This window comes from Leguminivora glycinivorella, chromosome 4 (genome assembly GCF_023078275.1).
Source record: "Leguminivora glycinivorella isolate SPB_JAAS2020 chromosome 4, LegGlyc_1.1, whole genome shotgun sequence".
NCBI classification, from domain to species: domain Eukaryota; kingdom Metazoa; phylum Arthropoda; class Insecta; order Lepidoptera; family Tortricidae; genus Leguminivora; species Leguminivora glycinivorella.
In genome coordinates this window covers 9,245,426-9,265,729 of record NC_062974.1, presented here as the reverse complement: position 1 = coordinate 9,265,729, position 20,304 = coordinate 9,245,426, and the positions used below count along the sequence as shown (strand labels likewise).

At 37.5% G+C, this 20,304-nt stretch overlaps 1 protein-coding gene across 4 annotated transcripts in view; it reads right to left on the bottom strand.

Moving 5' to 3' along the window:
* LOC125225038 (voltage-dependent calcium channel subunit alpha-2/delta-3) overlaps window positions 1-20,304 on the bottom strand; it is a 139,518-nt gene that overhangs the window by 76,444 nt on the left and 42,770 nt on the right. For all 4 annotated transcript variants that reach the window (XM_048128526.1, XM_048128527.1, XM_048128528.1 and 1 more), the window contains exon 3: window positions 2,167-2,277. In XM_048128526.1, coding sequence (XP_047984483.1) covers window positions 2,167-2,277 — 111 coding nt within the window. The remainder of the gene's footprint in view (window positions 1-2,166; window positions 2,278-20,304) is intronic.

The following is a 20,304-nucleotide window of genomic DNA, read 5'->3' as shown; positions in this document are numbered from 1 at the left end:
CACACTTGATACTTCAAAAACGAATGACAAAATGATGATTTTGACTCTTAAATGTTTAAAAAAAATATATCAAACTAAATTGTTTAATGTTTTGCAGTTAATATTTTCCACGTGTTGGTGTGTGTGTGTGTGACAAATTTATTTAACCTACGCCTTGAAACCTCCGCAACGCTCAAGATTCCACATTCTGAATCGGTTGACAATACAATTAGTATCTTATATTTATAACCAGATACAAAGTCGAAAATAGGTGATCCTGATCTAGGCAACCTCATTTAGAACATTTTTAGCCATACATGGCTTAAACAAATTAAGTTTTTTTGTGACCTACGTAATCAAATTACTCAAATCACTTTTTTTATGTTATTCAATTTTTAAATCGCTGTAGTTTGATTTTCTTTAGACACAGATGTTTCAAATTTATTTTATGGTATACGATAGACATTTTACAATACGAAATAAAACCAAAACAACTATCTACAATAACAAGAGTATGCTTATCGATTTAGTCTCAAAATTTTGGAGTTTTCACCAAGAAGTTTAAAAAAAACGACAAATAAAATTTTGTCCAAGATATTTATAGCTAAAGAATGTTCTAAATGGCCTAGACTATCGCCTACTTTTGGCTTTTCGTCCGGTTACTGAACATCCTGTATCTGTGTATGTTTATGAAGTTTTCATAAAATAACAGTTTAAAGTTCGTGTTTTAACCCTTAGATTAGGATAGATTTTGAAATGTGATGTCACGAAATGTAGGACCCCTCCCACCCCCTTGTCACACATTGTCACACTTCGTCGACCCCCTCCCTACCCTTAACGTGTGACGTAAGTTATGGATGATCCCTAATGGGAAGTGTGATGATTATGCGGGCTAAGGTGGAGCACGCTTACCTATGAGATACCTATTTAATCTTGCTTTAAAGAGACCTGGATTGTATTTACAATTAAATAGACCAAAAACATAAAACTCTACTAGAATATTAAACTTTTGCATAACATCCAACATCCACATATCCAGTTATTAAATTCTGGGCACAGCAATTCCAATTATACCTTTCAAAAATAAACTATCCATTATTTATGGACTAGCGAGTGTATTTTACCAGCGTCTCTTTAAGCCGCGCAAATTAATTCGAGGCGGGGGGTTATTCCGGCATGCGCGTCCAGAAGGGCGGGATCCACACGGGATTAGCAACGTTGGCAAATTCTAAATGAACCGGCGGTGCTTTCCGCACTAATTCAATTTGGCGAGGAAAATATGCTCCAGTAAAAATGAGTCGCGATAACGTATGGACTGAATATTTAAAGAGGAGTATTAAGAATAATGTTGGAGACATAGCTACGCTTAAAGTCTTGTACCTACTTATGTTTAAACTAGCTTTTTTCCGCGGCTTCGCCTGCGTACTAAAAACTAATCTTGTTTTTCCATACAAACTTTGAACTCCCATTTCACCCCCTTATGAGGTGAATTTTGAAAATATCTTCCTTAGTGCTCCTCTTCACCTTATAAGGAACCTACGTGCCAAATTTGGAATCTATAGGACTAGCGGTTTCGGCTGTGCGTTGATATGTCGGTCAGTTTCTTCTTTTATATATTTAGATTACATTCGAAAACGGGACGTAACGTACCTAAACATCCAAATAAATCAATTTTGAAACGAAACGTAAAAAAAAGATTGAATTTTAACACTCACTAATCTAACTATTTTTCCTGTTGATCACGCTAAAACATTGTCCCGTACTTGTGGAATGCAATAAAACTGTATAATGTGGAATGTTACCTCATTGTGAGGAAAACGGATTATCAATAAAAGCTAGTTTACCCTCTGGGTTAGAAGGTCTGGCAGTCGTTTTCATAAAAACTAATGTCTATGTACATTCTATTCTCGGGATCAGCTGGCGAAGCCGAATGGCAATCGTCAAAGCCAGATGCCGACTGAAATGCAGTCTGGATTACGCAAGAGCGATAGAGATATATAGCTACGAAAGCGATTTTATCGTGAGCGTTTGTGCATCTGGTAACCAGTTGTCAACGCGAACCCTGGACAAGACACCGGGATAAGGGAGATGAAAGTATTTATGAGCCGTGGCAATATGCCGGGATAACAAAGATGGCGAGACACCGTGGTAGGGGCAGAAGATATGGAATATTTCCAAGTGACTTACCATAACGGCGTTAATCTTGAAGTCCATGTGGTTCTTGACCTCGGCGGCCAGCTCGCGCACTAGCAGCAGCCCGTCCTTGCGCGCCACCTCCACGTTGTACTCGTGGTATTTCTAAACAGATAAACGTTCATTTACTATAATTAAAAAAAGAAAACGAGCTCAACGAGGGTGCGGTGTGCTGATGACGGGAGGACTTACGGAACTAACTTGTTCCGTCTATTGTCCTTTGAGTCGTCGGCAACCCGAACCTTCCTTAGAACTTGTATACTCCTTTTTGCTGCAGTGTACTTAACACAGCAAAAGGGAATGTACAAGTTTCTAATGGGGTGGCATAGCGCATGTGACACTGTTTGAGTTGCAGGCGTCCATAGGTTACGGTGACCGCTTTACATCAGGCGGGCCGTATGCTTGTTTGCCACCGACGTAGTATAAAAGAAAAAAAACATACTATCTAGTAGTATGACAGTCAAAACTTAGGAAGATTCTAACTTGCACTACTGTCAGCCTAGCCGAAATGACAATCGTTGCCGCTAGACGCCGATCGAAATGCAGGCTTGGTCGTACCCCTACGGAAAGCGATAAAGTTAGCTACGATAACGATATTATCGTAAGCGTTTGTTCATTTGGCTGCGTACCCTGGACATAAGATAAATAGCGCTCATCACTCCGTGGCAAATACAACGCACTAATACAACAGAGCGATAGAAAGAGAAAACTACAAAACGATACGGAGTATCAACGATTATATCTATTCTTATTGGCTATATATATGGCCTGAAAGATGTCATTTTCTCGTGTTTGCCCGTAGCTGTATGGCGCGGACGAGATGCACAATGACGGATTGACATCTTTTGGATGTCGTTCTGCCGGCGTATCATGCTGCCAATTTTATCACTTATCCACGTGGATAAGACATCTGTCACTCTCACACTGACATACTTGCTAAAGCGTGACGGATGCTTTATCCACGTGGATAAGTGATAAAACTGGCAGCATGATACGCCGGCTGATTAAAGTAAGTACGGCATCCTTAAAATATCTACAGGCAGGAGCTTGGTTAGAAGATGCCACATTACCCGCTACGCTACGGGCTACGCCGCGCCGTAGCACTGTTTAGGCGTTACCTGCTGTGGGTAAAATGTAATTGCGATATATACTGGCCCCGTAGCCGAATGGCATTTCTCCGCTGGCCATACGCCGCTGGCTCTGTCGCGCCAATACGCAAGCGCGATAGAGATAGATATCTACTAGCGCTTCGTTTCGTGAGCGTTTCGTGAGCGATTGTGCCATTCGGCTAGCCACCCTGGTCTGGCCCCGTAGCCGAATGGCATTTCTCCGACGCCAAACGAAAGCGATACGCCGCTGGCTCTGTCGCGCCAATACGCAAGCGCGATAGAGATAGATATCTACTAGCGCTTCGTTTCGTGAGCGTTTCGTGAGCGTTTGTGCCATTCGGCTAGCCACCCTGGTGCCGTAGCCGAATGGCATTTCTCCGACGCGAAACGAAAACGAAACGCCGCGAAAGGTAGTCTGGCTCTGTCGCGCCAATACGCAGGAGCGATAGAGATAGATATCTACGAGTCTTTCGTCAGATATTTATTCATAAAAATGAAAATTTTGATGATGGGTATCCATATCGTATTTGGGTCTAATATTTCACATATATTAAAGTTCGAATCAGCCCGTACATTAAAAATATGGTTAAGACGATACGATACAGGTCAATTCTCGTGTCCGTCAGGATGGCGTGAGAGATGTCTGAATCGTCACAACATTTGCACCAAATAACTGTACCTAAACTGTACTAAACTGTACCTATAGCGAAGAAAACTGTACCTCAAGCAATTACGCATTAAATAGATAGTTACATAGACACGCCATTCTGACGTCAGGTTGGCGCGCATAGCCGTGTATCGCCCCAATGTGTGGGAACTATGTTCTGGATCATATATCAATAAACTGTACCTAAACTGTACTTCATAAAACTGCCAATAATAATATTTAAATCACACGTGATATCGGTCAAATCAACAACAAAAAATTTTACTGCTCATTTGTATGATTTGCCTATCAATTTGCAACAGGCGCTTGTTTTCTCGTAATACATGTAATTAATAAATGCACATAAATTATTCATTACTTCTGCCTTAGTGCGTTTTCACATTATCCGATCCGATATCGGATGTCGGAAGGATTTCAATAGAAAAAATACAAGATGGCGACTGTAATGTATGGGATAACGGTCCGACATCCGATATCGGATCGGATAATGTGAAAACGTACTAAGGCAGAAGTAATGAATAATTTATGTGCATTTATTACATGTATTACGGGAAAACAAGTGCCTGTTGCAAATTGGTAGGCAAAACATACAAATGAGCAATATAATTTTTTGTTGTTGATTTGACCGATATCACGTGTGATTTAAATATTATTATTGGCAGTTTTATGAAGTACAGTTTAGGTACAGTTTATTGATATATGATCCAGAACATAGTTCTCACACGTTGGGGCGATACACGGCTATGCGCGCCAACCTGACGTCAGAATGGCGTGTCTATGTAACTATCTATTTAATGCGTGATTGCTTGAGGTACAGTTTTCTTCGCTATAGGTACAGTTTAGTACAGTTTAGGTACAGTTATTTGGTGCAAATGTTGTGACGATTCAGACATCTCTCACGCCATCCTGACGGACACCAATTCTCCATACACCCGCCGTCGACTATTTCCTCCCTGGTTTTTGAAGATAGAGCAATGATTTTTTCAACACAGATTATTATTATTTTTATCTGTGTCGGAACGTTTCGATTGTTTTGGCTAGAGCCAATCAAAAATTTCTAAAAACGGCCTTTTTCAATATGGCTCAAAAAAAGGTGTGATACTCAAGATCGGTAACAATTAACCAAAAAATCTAAACGGTCCGACACAGATTATTTCATTGTTATTCAGATTCTCAAATTTCGTTCCGTTTAAATAAGTTTTGAAGGAGGAAACAGTCGAGAGCGGAACATCTATTTAAAAGATTTTTTCGCAATATCTTTCAACTGAGTTGTTCTTAATGGACATTTTTTTTCCATAAATCTGGTTAATAACACTAGTATATTTAACTGAAATTCCCAAATTGAAAGCGGGACTCCTTTCCATTTTAGCATTTTCGCTCCCGTAGCGTCTTAAAATTAGTAGTAGGTGGAGTGTGGGTGTGTTAGGTGATTTTGAAGGGATTTTGTTTCAGCAAAGTAATCATGGTCAATAAAATTATATTTGAGGGCCAATCATACCACCCCCGCAATCCACCTAACCCTAAAGGTACCTATTGTTAAAAGGCGTTCTTATATTTCAGTGTTTCTCAATTGTAAACCCGGTGTCGATCCAATCTATTTATTGATGTTTATGAAAGTCGAACCGGGTCGACAGATTTAGCTATAAACAAAAAGTCGCAGCGGATAATAATGTTCATTATCGCTCGCATCACAATAATATTTCAGAGCAAATAGACTAGGCCCTGTAATATCTGCGTAGAGCAGGCCCGCGTTATTTATGGCTTTCACGAGCACTGATAAACATTGGCAGGCATGTAGCGTTCGCATAATTCGCGAAAATGACAACAATCGTGTCGCATGGCGCTACATTACGCGCTGAGTTATTGGGCGGCGGCGCAGATGTAATAACGGTTAAGTTATGCCACTAATCAAAAATCTGTCTGATTCGTCATCTTCCCTCCGTTATCTTGGCATTTGCCGTGGCTTATGCAGTGAGAGAAAAACAACCAACAACAATTTTTTTGGTTAAAATAGCACCTACGTTCTCTTTGGTTCAAACAACAAGGTATATTTTGTTAAGTGTAACTAGTACATCCTACTAGTTACTTGTCATTTGAATCAATAATATATTTGAATCAACAAGTCGATTTTATAAAAGCAACATGACACATATTGTTTTAAACATATCTTTGGCTGATTCAATCAAATATCTTTTAACAAGTTTGTCCTTGTTGGTCGAACAAATTCGACTTGTACCATCAATATTGAGATTTATTCCGTTTACAAAATACAATACAAATATTCTTTATTGCTCGCCAATATATAACAAGATGACATTAAAATTTATTAATACTTTTGTTTCAAACGGATAAACCCGCAACAAGTCGAACTTGTCAAATTCCCAAAGTAAATTTCTCTTAGTGTTCCCAGCCTGGGGTCTGCTTTGACAACAAAAATCTGTCTGAGTGTATAGTTGAATCCTGCGGAAGACAATCACTGGCTTTTAATACTGACTGCAGCTAGCGCTTTTGTTGGTTTCCTAACATTTATTTTCTTATTGTAGGTAATATCAATATCTTTAAATATGATGTAAGTATAGTACAAGAAAGAAAGAAAACCAGATTTTACCAATAATCAATAAAAATATTTTTTGTTCTTTTTGTCTCGGTTTTTTCTAACGCACAAAGTTGTTACTGTTATTGCAACGAAATCCAGAAATTGCAACTTGCACCATTAAAGTCATGCGTGTCATTTATCGTTCGTATTGTTGCACTAAAGCAAAGCAAAATGCACGATAACAGCATAATATCAATTTCGATGTTATTCTAATGTGGTATCACGTTCAAATTGACCTATTAACTGATAATAGGTAACTTGACTGTAGTTAAAATAAAATATTTTATACCATGCACCAAATCAAGCAACATATAATTATAATAGCTTGGTCAACGAACGATTCTAGATGGAATGGCCGAAAGCAGAAAGTTTCACTACGGGATGTTGTTAGGGATAGTCAGGAGACATACATACTAAAAGTCCTCGGACTTTGGACGTGAGCTCGAAGAGGGGGGATGAAAAAGGTCCCATTTTTTTGGTTTTTTGCTCATATTTCAAAAACTATGCGTCATACGAAATTTTGGTTTACTACACTTTGAAAGCTTATAAAATTCTCTACAACTTTGATCTAGAAACTTTTTTTCTATTCTTAACCATTAGCTAGGTATGAGCTCCTAAAAACTGTTAATTTTTTAAAAATCGTCCCCCCCCCCCTTTTTACTTCATAAATTGCTCCATATCTTGAAAAATATTTATCTCAGACAAAAGTTTTCTTATAAAATCTTGTAGATCATTCAAATACCTTTCATAATATGTGTACATATGCTTCTGTGTCATGTACCGTTGAATAATTATACGACTTTAAAACAAAATGAAACAACAAATGTATGTGATAAACGTGTAAAATATGTATTTCATGAACATGATTGTATTACGATTTTACGATGCTGTATAAATGCATTCACACAACAGGTAACAATACAATTAGCTGTACATAAAGGCCTTCTCATACCCACATTTACCACTACTACCATCTGTGGTGCACCGGCAAAATATTAACTTCAGTATTTCTTCCGGAGCTGCTGGTACTTTGGTTTGCACAGGAATCAGTAAATTGCTTTCGTTCCGTGCCATCGCTCATGGGAGCCTGGGGTCCACTTTGACAACTAATCCCAAGATTTGGCGTAGGCACTAGTTTTACGAAAGCGACTGCCATCTGACTTTCCAACCCGAAGGTTAACTAGGACTTATTGGAATTAGTCCGGTTTCCTCACGATGTTTTCCTTCACCGAAAAGCGACTGGCAAATATCAAATGACATTTCGCACATAAGTTCAGAAAAAAGTCATTGGTACGAGCCGGGTTCGAACCCGCGACCTCCGGATCGAAAGTCAACGACACCCCCAGGATAGAGGAAGACACTGATGATATGATGATATTGTCTAAGATACGTACAGTTGTCACATCTGATCCAGACGACATGGAAGAAACAGTTTCAATTTGTTTGATTTATTTGGGACAACAAACACAGTAACACACAAGGTTATAATAGAGAATTGCAGTGTTGACAGTAGTAAGGTATGAGACCAACAACATTTCAAACAAACAAAGATGACCGATTAGTACCGTCCTGCCCAAAGAGGCAGCGAGAAATAAAACACGTGCAAGTTATATCGATACCTCCTAAGGATACTAAGGCAAGTGCAGTCATGATTTTACAGGAGAGCCGTTCAAAGGTACAAACATATTTGTTTACGTAATAACATAAAAATTCGGATTTGTTTTAACTAAATAAATGAGGTTATTCCTGCATTTCAAGTTTATAACAGTTTATGATATAAGAGTACTTGATCCAGTATGCGAGTATTTTAGCGCACATTTTAGCCAGTATTCGTCAAGTACGTATAAAAACCTTTTTTTTACGTTAAAATTTGATTTAAAGTAGAATAGTAGTAGAAAACTTTTAAGAGTTAGGACATAATTGTAACTTAAGCTGTTATTAGCAATTTTTACCTCCGAAACTAAGTTAGTTAGTTGTATCAGTATATATTCCACACTTTTTTACCTCCCTCGCTAATATACCAATGACTTTTTATTATTTATTTATTATTTGGAGAAGCTTACAATTCAGAATAAACAATATAACTCTAGTAACAAACAGCCAATTATTATATATTATATTATATTTTTTCTGAACTTATGTGCAAAATGTCATTTGATATTTGCCAGTCGCTTTTCGGTGAAGGAAAACATTGTGAGGAAACCGGACTAATTCCAATAAGTCCTAGTTAACCTTCGGGTTGGAAAGTCAGATGGCAGTCGCTTTCGTAAAACTAGTGCCTACGCCAAATCTTGGGATTAGTTGTCAAAGTGGACCCCAGGCTCCCTTGAGCGATGGCACGGAACGAAAGCAACTTACTGATTCCTGTGCAAACCAAAGTACCAGCAGCTCCGGAAGAAATACTGAAGTTAATATTTTGCCGGTGCACCACAGATGGTAGTAGTGGTAAATGTGGGTATGAGAAGGCCTTTATGTACAGCTAATTGTATTGTTACCTGTTGTGTGAATGCATTTATACAGCATCGTAAAATCGTAATACAATCATGTTCATGAAATACATATTTTACACGTTTATCACATACATTTGTTGTTTCATTTTGTTTTAAAGTCGTATAATTATTCAACGGTACATGACACAGAAGCATATGTACACATATTATGAAAGGTATTTGAATGATCTACAAGATTTTATAAGAAAACTTTTGTCTGAGATAAATATTTTGTGAAACTTTCTGCTTTCGGCCATTCCACCTAGACTCCCTTTTGAGCATTCATTGACTGATCTATAAGAAAAACATGGACAGAAGTTAATTTTAAATCTAATTTATATTCCGTTTTTGAATTTATGACCGAATGAAATAAAATTATATACCTACTATGCAATTAATATCATAAATTATCATAATATAATACGAATAAAATAGAATTATATGTCACTTTTTGTAAATAATAATTATAATCTTGAATTCCAATGAGAAAATGTACAATAAATTAAATTATACTTAAACTAGATAAATATTTTTGTAAATTGTATATAAATATGTGAATGTAAAACCTGACAATGTATAATCAAAACTGAATAAAGAATATGAATATGAATATGAATATTTAATAAGTCAGGTAGAAATATATAAGGTAACTGAGTTGACCGTGACGTCACTCGATTTTATATAAATTCCATCTTAGCAAGTCGTTCAAATTCGTTTTGATAGTTCTTAAAAAGAAGCTGATTTGACTAGGAGGCAAGTAGCCTATTCATATTAAATAAATATTATAGGACATTCTTTATGTAATCCGCGCAAATATGGCGCCGCGATGCGGCCGAGACCTGTCAAATTTAAAAACGGAACGAACACGTCCAGAATTTGGCGGTTGCTGCCAAATTATTGTTATTCGGCAGACGCCCGCTCCGTGCTTCGTTGTTATTGAATTCTGGATTGTGCTCGCTTTTGTTGTGATATTGAATCTAACGAGATATACTTAGCGATGATACTATATTCTGTCCCTTTTTTGGGGGTTTAAGGTTCCTACTTGTTACGGACACTTATATTGGTCATGGCTGAAGTAAATGGTTATTTCATTTAATTTTTACGCATGTAATTCAACTTATAGGACCCTATAATGAATGGTTTTAAATGTGTCTACCGTTTAAGTAAGTCTTGCCTGTAGTCGCTTTTTAGCTACATTATATTTTTCCTAACTTATCTGCTACGTTCTATAAATTTTTCCGATAACTTATCTGCCTACCTATTATATTCGTTCTATATAAGCACTTTTTCGATAGTGTTAAACCAAAGAGACGATATAAGCACTGATAGTGTTAAACCAAAGACCAGATTCAGATATGTGTTCATGTTCAATGTGTTTTAAAATACGATACGTAATTGTAGGACGGTAAGACTACGCCTTTCTTTCTTTCGAAAAAATATTATAAGGTAGTCGTTCACGACCAATCTGCAATAATCAGTAAACTTGGGCCGAAAGAAATTACCGGAGAATATGAAAATAAAATTATAGTAGGGCCCGGAAAACATTTGACGGCGAAACAGCTGCCGCTCACTCAATAAAGTTCGCTTTAAGGGCACTTTCGACCGCGGTTGAAAAATAGCGGCGCCAAGGCAAGCCGGGGCTGGATTCGACTTGACACAATTGTCGTTTCGTGTCGATTCTCGGTTGATGCATAGATATTGAAAAAATATAGAGGAAGTTTTAGCAGAATCTAAATAACGTTATGTAATTATTTACACTGTCATGAAGCATGTCATATATGTATATTAATGAATGAGACAGACAGTACTCTAGTCGATTTTACATCAATACCGTGGTACCGTTTTTTTCTCCGACAACACACTTTTATGAAAATTATAAGAAAGTTTGTTCATTTGTATATATATATCGTCGTGCCATTATGAAGTCACATACCCGTCATCTAGGGGTTTATACAGTATAGATTCCGTTCAAGATCAAACACTTTATCGGCAAATATTGATCTAATTACAAAGCTCAGAAATAACATCGATTCCAAAAATACAGCCCTAGGTGTCTTCATCGACTTAAAAAAGGCATTCGACACGATAAGCCATGAACTACTTTTAAAAAAATTGCACCATATTGGTATTAAAGATACAGCGCATTATATTTCCTCGATTTTGGGGCTTCATTGTTCGATATAACGATACCTGCTTGTTTTATTACGATAATAACATTGATAAAATAATTGAACACGCCCAACAAGACTTAAACAATTTAAACACGTGGTTCCAATACAATTTGTTAACAATTAACGTAGCAAAAACCAACTATATATTATTTCATGCAAAAAACAAATTGATAGGAACCCACCCACCCCTTTTAATTACAAAAGTGGACACTGAGAAATATCTTGGCCTTACTCTTGATAGTCAATTAACTTGGAAACCACATCTTGAAAAACTGCGATCTAAACTCTCATCTCTTATGGGTTCACTCCATGGAACTGTTCGTTGTTTTCCAAAAACAGTAAGATACATTATATACAACTCAATGGTAAAACCACACTTAGAATATTTATTAGAAATATGGGGCTCGGCAGGTAAAACTTTACGTAAAACAATACAAGTATGCCAAAACAAAATCATAAAAATACTATTTCACTACAATTACTTAACTCCTACTACAAAAATCTATAAAGAAACAAATTTAATGACTCTTACTCAATTATATCACTACAAGACATGCATACTCATTAGAAAAATACTAAAAAAGCATATTCATTAGCAAATTACATTCACGAAAAAATCACAATTACAAAAACGGCTAACTAGGCGCGCAAATAATATTTGTCTACGCTCACCTAGAACTAATTACGGTAAAAGAAATATTCTTTACGAAGGAGCAAAAATTTATAACAAGTTGCCAAATGACATTAAAGAAATAAATTCACAGTTATTATATAAAAAAGTTCTCAAAAATCACATACTTAATCGCTTTCAGGTTTAGTTTGCTAATTGCTATCTATAATTGCTATCGCGCACACAACACGTAATAAGTCCCACAACAAGATAGTTGTAACCGGTCGATAAGCGTTATGCGCACCGATCTACCTCCGACATAAAATACGCCTTACCCTCATTACCTACTGTTAAAATTATGATACGTAGATTTAAATTTACAAATGCTTTCTTAATAGATAAAAATGTTATTTTCATGTTAAGAAATTATTAGCACTTAGTTCTCTGCATGTTACTGTATAAGTTACTTTAAAATTTACTTTGTATTTCTCATGTCAAGTGAATTGTATTCTTTTTGAGAAATAAATGTCTTAAACCATATATGCTTTGACGTGATAAAATCGCAAGTTGAGGAACAGGGTACAATCACCTGTCAAAATTAGATATTTGCAATCCACAGTCAGGTGATAAGTGTGTCAACTAAACCGAACTATTAGAAACCGTGTAGACATAATGAAACAAAATTGACTTTTGTCACATTTTTTTTTATAATTTATACTTTACTCGTTTTACAGTTGATCGAATCAAGGCATGATATAATCAACATGCAATAAGAGTTCATTTTAAAATGATGCGACTTTGACAGTTAACGTGAGACGAATAAAGTCCCGGGGCTGAGCCCACTCCGGCATATTAGGTACATTGTTCTGAACGACACTTCAGGCCCGCCCTAGACCCGGGTTATCGATAGGCCACCCTATACTGGCTTGACCCTTATTGATAAAGATGTGATGTAAGTTGTATTTTGTAAGAAAACCTAGATGTGTTTTTTTGGAGTGAAATTTCTAATGCGACTTCCAACGGACAGCGTAACATGTTAAGCGTTAGTTCTTGAAAATAAGTATCGTAATTTCACCACTCTACGTAAGTCCCACGGTGGTTTAGTTGTAAGTGGCCGGCTTCGTGCCCTAGAGGTCGCAGGTTCGAATCTCACAAAATGAAACTTTTTGTATTTATTTTAATATTTTTTTCCCCTCACTAGCTCGGAAACACGTGTTTTGTCCTTTAATACCAGTGGGTAAAAACGATTTTTATCCACTAGTGGGTAAAGTAATTTGACCTTGAATAAAGTCAAATTAACTGCTTTAAAATTGATAAAAGTAGGTGAATCTAGTAATAAAGATGATTTACTACCTGTGGAACTACTGGAAGCAGTGATAAACGCATTTTTTGCGTTGTAGTTTCCTCGCTATAGTGAGGGGAAAAGTTTTGTGTTACACTCGGGTGCAAATGTATTTTACTTCTCGTGTGTTAAAAACTCGCAAGTTCAGGATTCTATTCTCGAACCACTCTCGCTTCGCTCGTGGTTCAACTATATAATCCTTTCACTTGCTCGTTTTCAATTACACACTCGGCGTTAAAATACAACTTTTCGCCCCTTGTATAACAAATAACTATACCATGCCAGCGCAGTATTGAAAAACAACACATTACGAAGTTTCACTTCTACCGCGCGAAGGACTCATCGCATTATTTTTATACATGACGTTAATAATATTATAATACAGTGAAACCTGGTTAAGTGGGACCTGGATAAGTGAGAAACCTCTTTAGCTGGGACCCAAGGTGCGGTCCCGACACTTTCGCACCGATTTACCTCTGTTAGTGAGACAAAACAGACCTCTATAACTGAGATTAGCCTTTTCGATTTTTTAGTCACATTTCCCTCTAATAGTGAGACAGAGTGTGTATTTTACCTCTGTTACTGAGACTATATTTAAAATGTATATTCACTTAATTGTTTGTTAAGAATTTTATAGAAATTTACCTCTGTATCTGAGATACAGTCAATCTATGACCTCTGTAACTTGGACTTTATCGAAAATCTATTTCCATATTTTTAATAATTCTTAGCCCATCTGTAAATTACGCGATTGATTCTTTGTGTTTAGGTGAGTTTAAGGGTGTTCTTGGTTATTTTAAGTAATTAAAACTGAAATTTCGATTTGTAACATAAAAATTATTAAAAAAATATAACTTTCATAATATAAAATTTCTATGACACAATGACATTAAAGTCTTATATATTATTTAAAGACAAGGCTTATTTACATTTTCGTTTAGCATGCAACTAATAATAACTATATAAAAACCCCTTATCACCTCTATAACTGACACATCCCCCTATTCTGGCCTCTATTAGTGATACCCTCTGTAAGTGAGACAAACTTTGTATTATACCTATCTAACTGAGACCCTGAATAAGTGGAATACCTCTTTAAGTGAGATAAATTTTGTCGTCCCTTGAAGTCTCACTTATCCAGGTTTCACTGTAGTTATTATATGTCGGTGAAATTCAGGGAAACTTTGATTGATAAATCATAGCAAATACACTTTAAATAGGTATTAAATTTCTATAAAGAAATCTAATTTTATTACATATTTTTTGGAGTAATTCGCTCAGTAGCAGCACAGTATAATAATGAGTACTATCGTACAGTATGGTCACTCCCGCTCCCCGCTGAAAGTGCCGCCCACCCCCTCTCGATTACCTCACAGTTACCGCCTGTCAAAAATGCGAACAGTCGACCTGTCATATCTCACTCATACAAGCATGGTACGCGTTCACCTACACGAGCCTAGACTGTGTGCTAGGAACGAGTCTCTTTCATATATATATATATTTTTTTTTATACCACGTCGGTGGCAAACAGGTATACGGCCCGCCTGATGGAAAGCGGTCACCGTAACCTATGGACGCCCGCAACTCAAGGGGTGTCACGTGCGCGTTGCCGACCCATTAGAAACTTGTACACTCCTTTTTTTTTTATTTGATCGCCAGTGTCCGAGGAGTGGTAGTAGCCGACTGCGTATTGCAGAGCGTTAACGACTGTACTCTTGGCTAAATGCCTGCGCCCTCAAACGGTTACTTAATAGAACCAAAGAATGTATACATTTTCCGTGATGTGTACTCTATCGAGTAACGTTTTTGAAAACATTAAAATCTCGTGGTAAAGTGCCTGATCGTTGCATAACCCGCGCCCGGGCGCCGGCCGCGGGGACACATCGGCCAACAACCAACCTAAATTCAATTAAGGCAGTTAATTTAATCCGCTTTGTACGTCAACACCACCCTCACAAGATTAAACCTGTTCACAAATATGCCCTTATTTAATTACTTGGCCAGTGTACGCAAGATTTCAAAATAGCCGAAAAATTATATTAGTAAGCTTAAGCAGCTTAAAGGTCTTCACCACACGATGCTTAAGCGTTAGGCCCTCAGCATACGGGTCGTATAAGTACCTTATTACATCCGTCAAACGAGAGCGGTACGAGTTCAAAATGTCCGCACACGACACGTCGTCTTAACATTATTTATTTATAAAGAGCCCATATTATTCCACTGCTAAGGCCTCCCTCAAATTCTTCCACTTATCTCTCCCTTGAATTCTCCCACCAGTCTTTGTCAAAACTTCAAGCTGATGAGCTTCTCTGGTAGGCTTGTGTCGTTCACGAACTGTGAACTGTTAGGAATAGAATCCCATCAATGACCGAAACGAACTGAATCTTTCCGTGCTCTGAGAATCGGTCTTTACTCATTTAGTTCAGTATAGGATCGGCGAACGCGAGCGGTTTGGATCAAGAACAAGTGTGTGACTGCGCCGACCGAGAGCGAGAGCTACTTAGCAGAGCAACAAAAAAAAGTCAAGTTTTCATATTAAACTTCGGTTACTTACAACCCTTCGGCCCGGAATGTTACTATCTGTTGACTATTCATATCATTTTGACACTATTTGGTCCCATTCGTTCTGATCTTTCCGACCGCAGTGGTCACTGATCTGTCTGAACTAAATGAGCAAAAGACCTTAAAGAGCGACCTAGTTCGTGGGAGCGATTGAACGAGATCGGAGCGCTCCGATCAACGAACGAAACGGCACAAGTCTATTCTCTGGCGAGGTCTACCGCGACGCCTTACTTCTTAGCATAGCCTACGAAATTCCTGCCGTCGTTACGACCGGCGTAAGCCTAAAACAGACGTAAAAACTTATGAAAGTTATGAGATTTCACTTATAAAACGATTACGCTTACGCCACGCTTTGGTGCGCTTACACGAATGTGTATTCTATCTTACGCTATGCTTACGCATCTTTTACGCTTACGCTCCATGTGCTGAGTGCCTAAGTTGGGTAAGTAGGTAGTTAAAATAGGAGTTGGAATAAACAAGGCCTGCGTTTGCGTATACGCGCCGTTTCTTGTCGTCGCCGGACAGGATTTGCCACTCCGGCCGCATTTGTGACCGCTCTCCGCACAAGAGAACTCCATTTACTCGCAAAAAATATGCACGGAAAAGGGTAGCTCGGACACCCGCCTCGGAAATGCGATGTCAAAGGATATTTGTATAAAACTTCTGGTTGGATACTGCTTGTATTATGGCCGCGCATGTACCAGTGTTTTGCATTTGCATAAAGAGATTCATATAAACAATACTGTGGCGATTTCGGTAGGTACCTACCTACTTGTAAGAGGAAAAGGATGGTGTGTCAACATTACTATACCGATAACAGGGTTTGAAGCTTTGATACTATGCTTCAAACAAAAGATTAACTAATGATATCTACTGTAGGTATAGGTAGGTACATTCTACGTTAAATACTTTTTTGACATCCAATGTATGTTATACTTAATACATTGTATTATAATTTAAGCATAAGCAATAAATAATGTAATTGAACGCCACATGATGAATGATGTCTCTTAGATTCAGCGAACCAAGATAAAACCGCAAAGATCGGTTTCCTTAAGCTTTTACCATCATTCGAAAGTCCATTCCCCGTCAACAGTCAAGTCGGCAACAGTTTGCACCTGCCGCGACGCATTACGGATGACTCGCTTTGATTCTCGATCGATAACCATCGCCCGTTTGAAGTGGAGCGAAGGGATACGGCCGCGACCTTTGATCCCGCCAGGTTGCGGTTCATCGAAACTTTCCCTTATTTATAATTATACTCGTACCTGTATCAGCTTATTTGTTCCTATTATTATTTTGATCGTTGTAATTCGAACCCCCCTTGATCAACGGTCTAAGTTAACGTTTGATTGACGGTTTATTAATTTCATAGCTTTGAAGGAGAATCTATATACCTTTTGATTCACTTTTTGCCTTTTTGTAAATCAAGATCGGAAAGTTGAGAACTGGGGCCCATTTCTCGAAGTTACAAGTTACAAGTGGTTGTCAATGTCTAATATGACAAGTTGGAAAGAGACTTCCGCTTGTAACTTGTAACTTTCAGTTTTGAGAAATGGGCCACTGGTCACAATTTTGGCGGTTTCTTAAAATAAATAAATAAATATTGTAGGATAATCTTACACAGATTGACTGAGTCCCACGGTAAGCTCAAGAAGGCTTGTGTTATGGGTACTTAGACAACGATATATATAATATACAAATACTTATATACATAGAAAACATCCATGACTCAGGAATAAATATCTGTGCTCATCACACAAATAAATGCCCTTACCAGGATTCGAACCCGGGACCGCGGCGTAGCAGGCAGGGTCACTACCGACTAGGCCAAACCAGTCGTCAACGGTTCTTGCGATTTGAAGTGTTGATATACTTATACGAATTAGCTACTCGGGGAGAGATAAGTACATACATAGGTATATTATACTATAGTAGAAAGGTGTCTGTTTAAATTAAACCTTACTAGGCCCCCAAAGACCAGTAACAACTGATAAGAAGCCCAAGAGGGATAAGTTAACTCACATTTTAAAAAACATAAAAAACATAAAACATATTTATTCAACTTTACAAATTCATATACAATATACACAGACTTTAATTACAGAACTTTGAATTTGAAAAGCAAACCCTTTGTGCCTTACCAATAGTTGGCGTGATTCCTACACTAGGCAATGCCTGTCCCGTAGGAAATCAAATTACAACCGAGTTACCAAAGTTTAACTAAATAGATGGGTCGGCTGCAGGTCTCGCTAAACTAAAAGTACCTACGCAAAGTGTCATCCTCGACAATTAAGAAATTCACTCCGGCGCCGCCAAAACGCCCAAGTTTTAATACCCAAGGCATTAATTAAAAATGTGTTACTAATGAAATTAAAGTATCCGGAGGAGCTGGCGGGCGACTCCTCGGAATTTCATATTGTTGGAGTCTGCAGGGATTGAGCGCGCTATGGACCGATTTAACTAATTTTACTATATCTAATCATGTTCTTATCGCGTCTTTAGTTTACATTAACAACTACGTATCAAAATTACGCACATTAAATTGATTTAGTATTAATTAGCAACACTGAACTACTCTTAAAATATTTATTTTGAACTTAAAGGTCATAGCTAAAATTACAATAACCTAACCACAAAATTAAAATTAAAAAAAAACCCCCGACCGCGACATTGTGGACCGATTTTCATGAAACATAGCTAAGAACACTCGCGACTAACTCGGCTTTAAAAAAAAAATTAAATCGATGTCGGTTCATCCGTTCGGGAGCTACGACGCCACAGACAGACACACACACAGACAGGCAGCCAGACACGTCAAACTTATAACACCCCGTCGTTTTTGCGTCGGGGGTTAAAAATTATGTTTTTGCGACAATTCCAAAAATTATGTGTGAGCTACAAAAAGGCTAAAAAGAGTAATTCTGAATTCTCGTAATTATTTAACAGACTGTACCAAAAATGTGGCAAAGAGAAGTCCGTTCTCAATATCTACTTGAAAAAAAAAAAAAAAAGATTAGAAATTAAAAAAAATTACCACTTAGGTAATGCTGTGACTTTCATTAAATTCAAGTAAGTTCGTTTGTAAGAAAATGGGACGACATTATAATTTTGCCACTTTAATTTTTTTTTCACTTTTTTGCTAGGTTGTAAATGCGCACTCAAATACAACTCAAATAATTTTCAATTGAAATACATTAACGAAGGTTCATTTGAGAAGTTAGATGGGAGGAGGCTGCGGTGTTTTGTGCGGCCGGATGCACCGCCCGCGCTGGTCGCGCCGAGTTTAACCTAATTCTCTTCTCTTCTGTGCTAGCACGAAGGCCGGAGCCTAGGACGCGTCTTTGTGCGCAACTAGGCCAAGGCGACGAGTAAGCTAGTACTCGCACATTATGTTTGCAACGAGCTACGACGTACGCATTCACTACCTACTACTGAACTGTTAAAACTCAGTCGTGTACAGTTTAAAGGGATCTGTTGGACCCCTTCAGTTAAAAGCAAGAAGTGATAGTGCCGCAGGACTCTTATAAACCTTTCGATCGCACGTAAGTAACATCTGTAGTACATCTAACCAATAGGTGAATATTACATTATATTATTGTCTAACTGAGTTTATTACGGACATTATTTTTCAGCTATCAACGGAAACGTTTCTTCTAGCAGAAATGTCACTTTAAACAGCAAGCATATTATATAAAAACCCTCCCTAACAAATCTCCATGGTAATCTAAAAATTATATATGTATGTAGTGCAATCGGTGCGGCACGTAAAAGTTACATACTACGCCCACACAAAACAAATAAAAAGTCTAATATCGAGGTGATAGAGTCAGTAGCGAGAATCAGAGGAAGTACATACCTACTAATAGATATTCAGAATCCTAAAAATATGATTTCAATTTCATATTGGGCCCCAAACGAAGACCGGATGGAAGCTGGAAATCCTTAGGAACAGTGAAATCGAAGACCTAGTGGTTGAACCTAACACCATAGGAGAGACTAAAGCACACAGACTACGTTGGTTGGGCCATCTCGAGTGGATGGATGGGGATCGAAATGTGAAAAGAGCATACCTGGGTAGCCAAGCAGGAGGACGACCTGCCGGACGCCCTAGATATCGCTGGAGCGACATGGTGCACAGATAGAAAATATCTCTTCAACCAAAGAAACCTATTTGAACCAAGAGATATCCAGTTTCCCATATCAGGAAGATTTTAATTACTTGATATAAAACATAAAATGTCTCGATGTTTATTACTTGCACTAACCATTTTATATCTTAACATGATTAGCAAAACAATCTTTTTTTAAAAACTTAATCATTTATTCCAAGAGCGTAAACGTTTTGTTCAGTGATAATTATTACTCAGAAGCAAATCAGCAAGTTCTTAAAAACAAGTATAATATTTCTTGGTTCTAAGTAATAAAATTGTTGTATTAAGAGTTATGACGGTTTTCGGTTAAGAGTTATGCATAATTAAAGTAAAAGTTAATGTTTCTTGGGGTGAAACAATTAGTTACTTACACCAAATATATACATTTTTCATTTTAAAAGTTCTGACGGTATTAGATGAAGATTTACATGT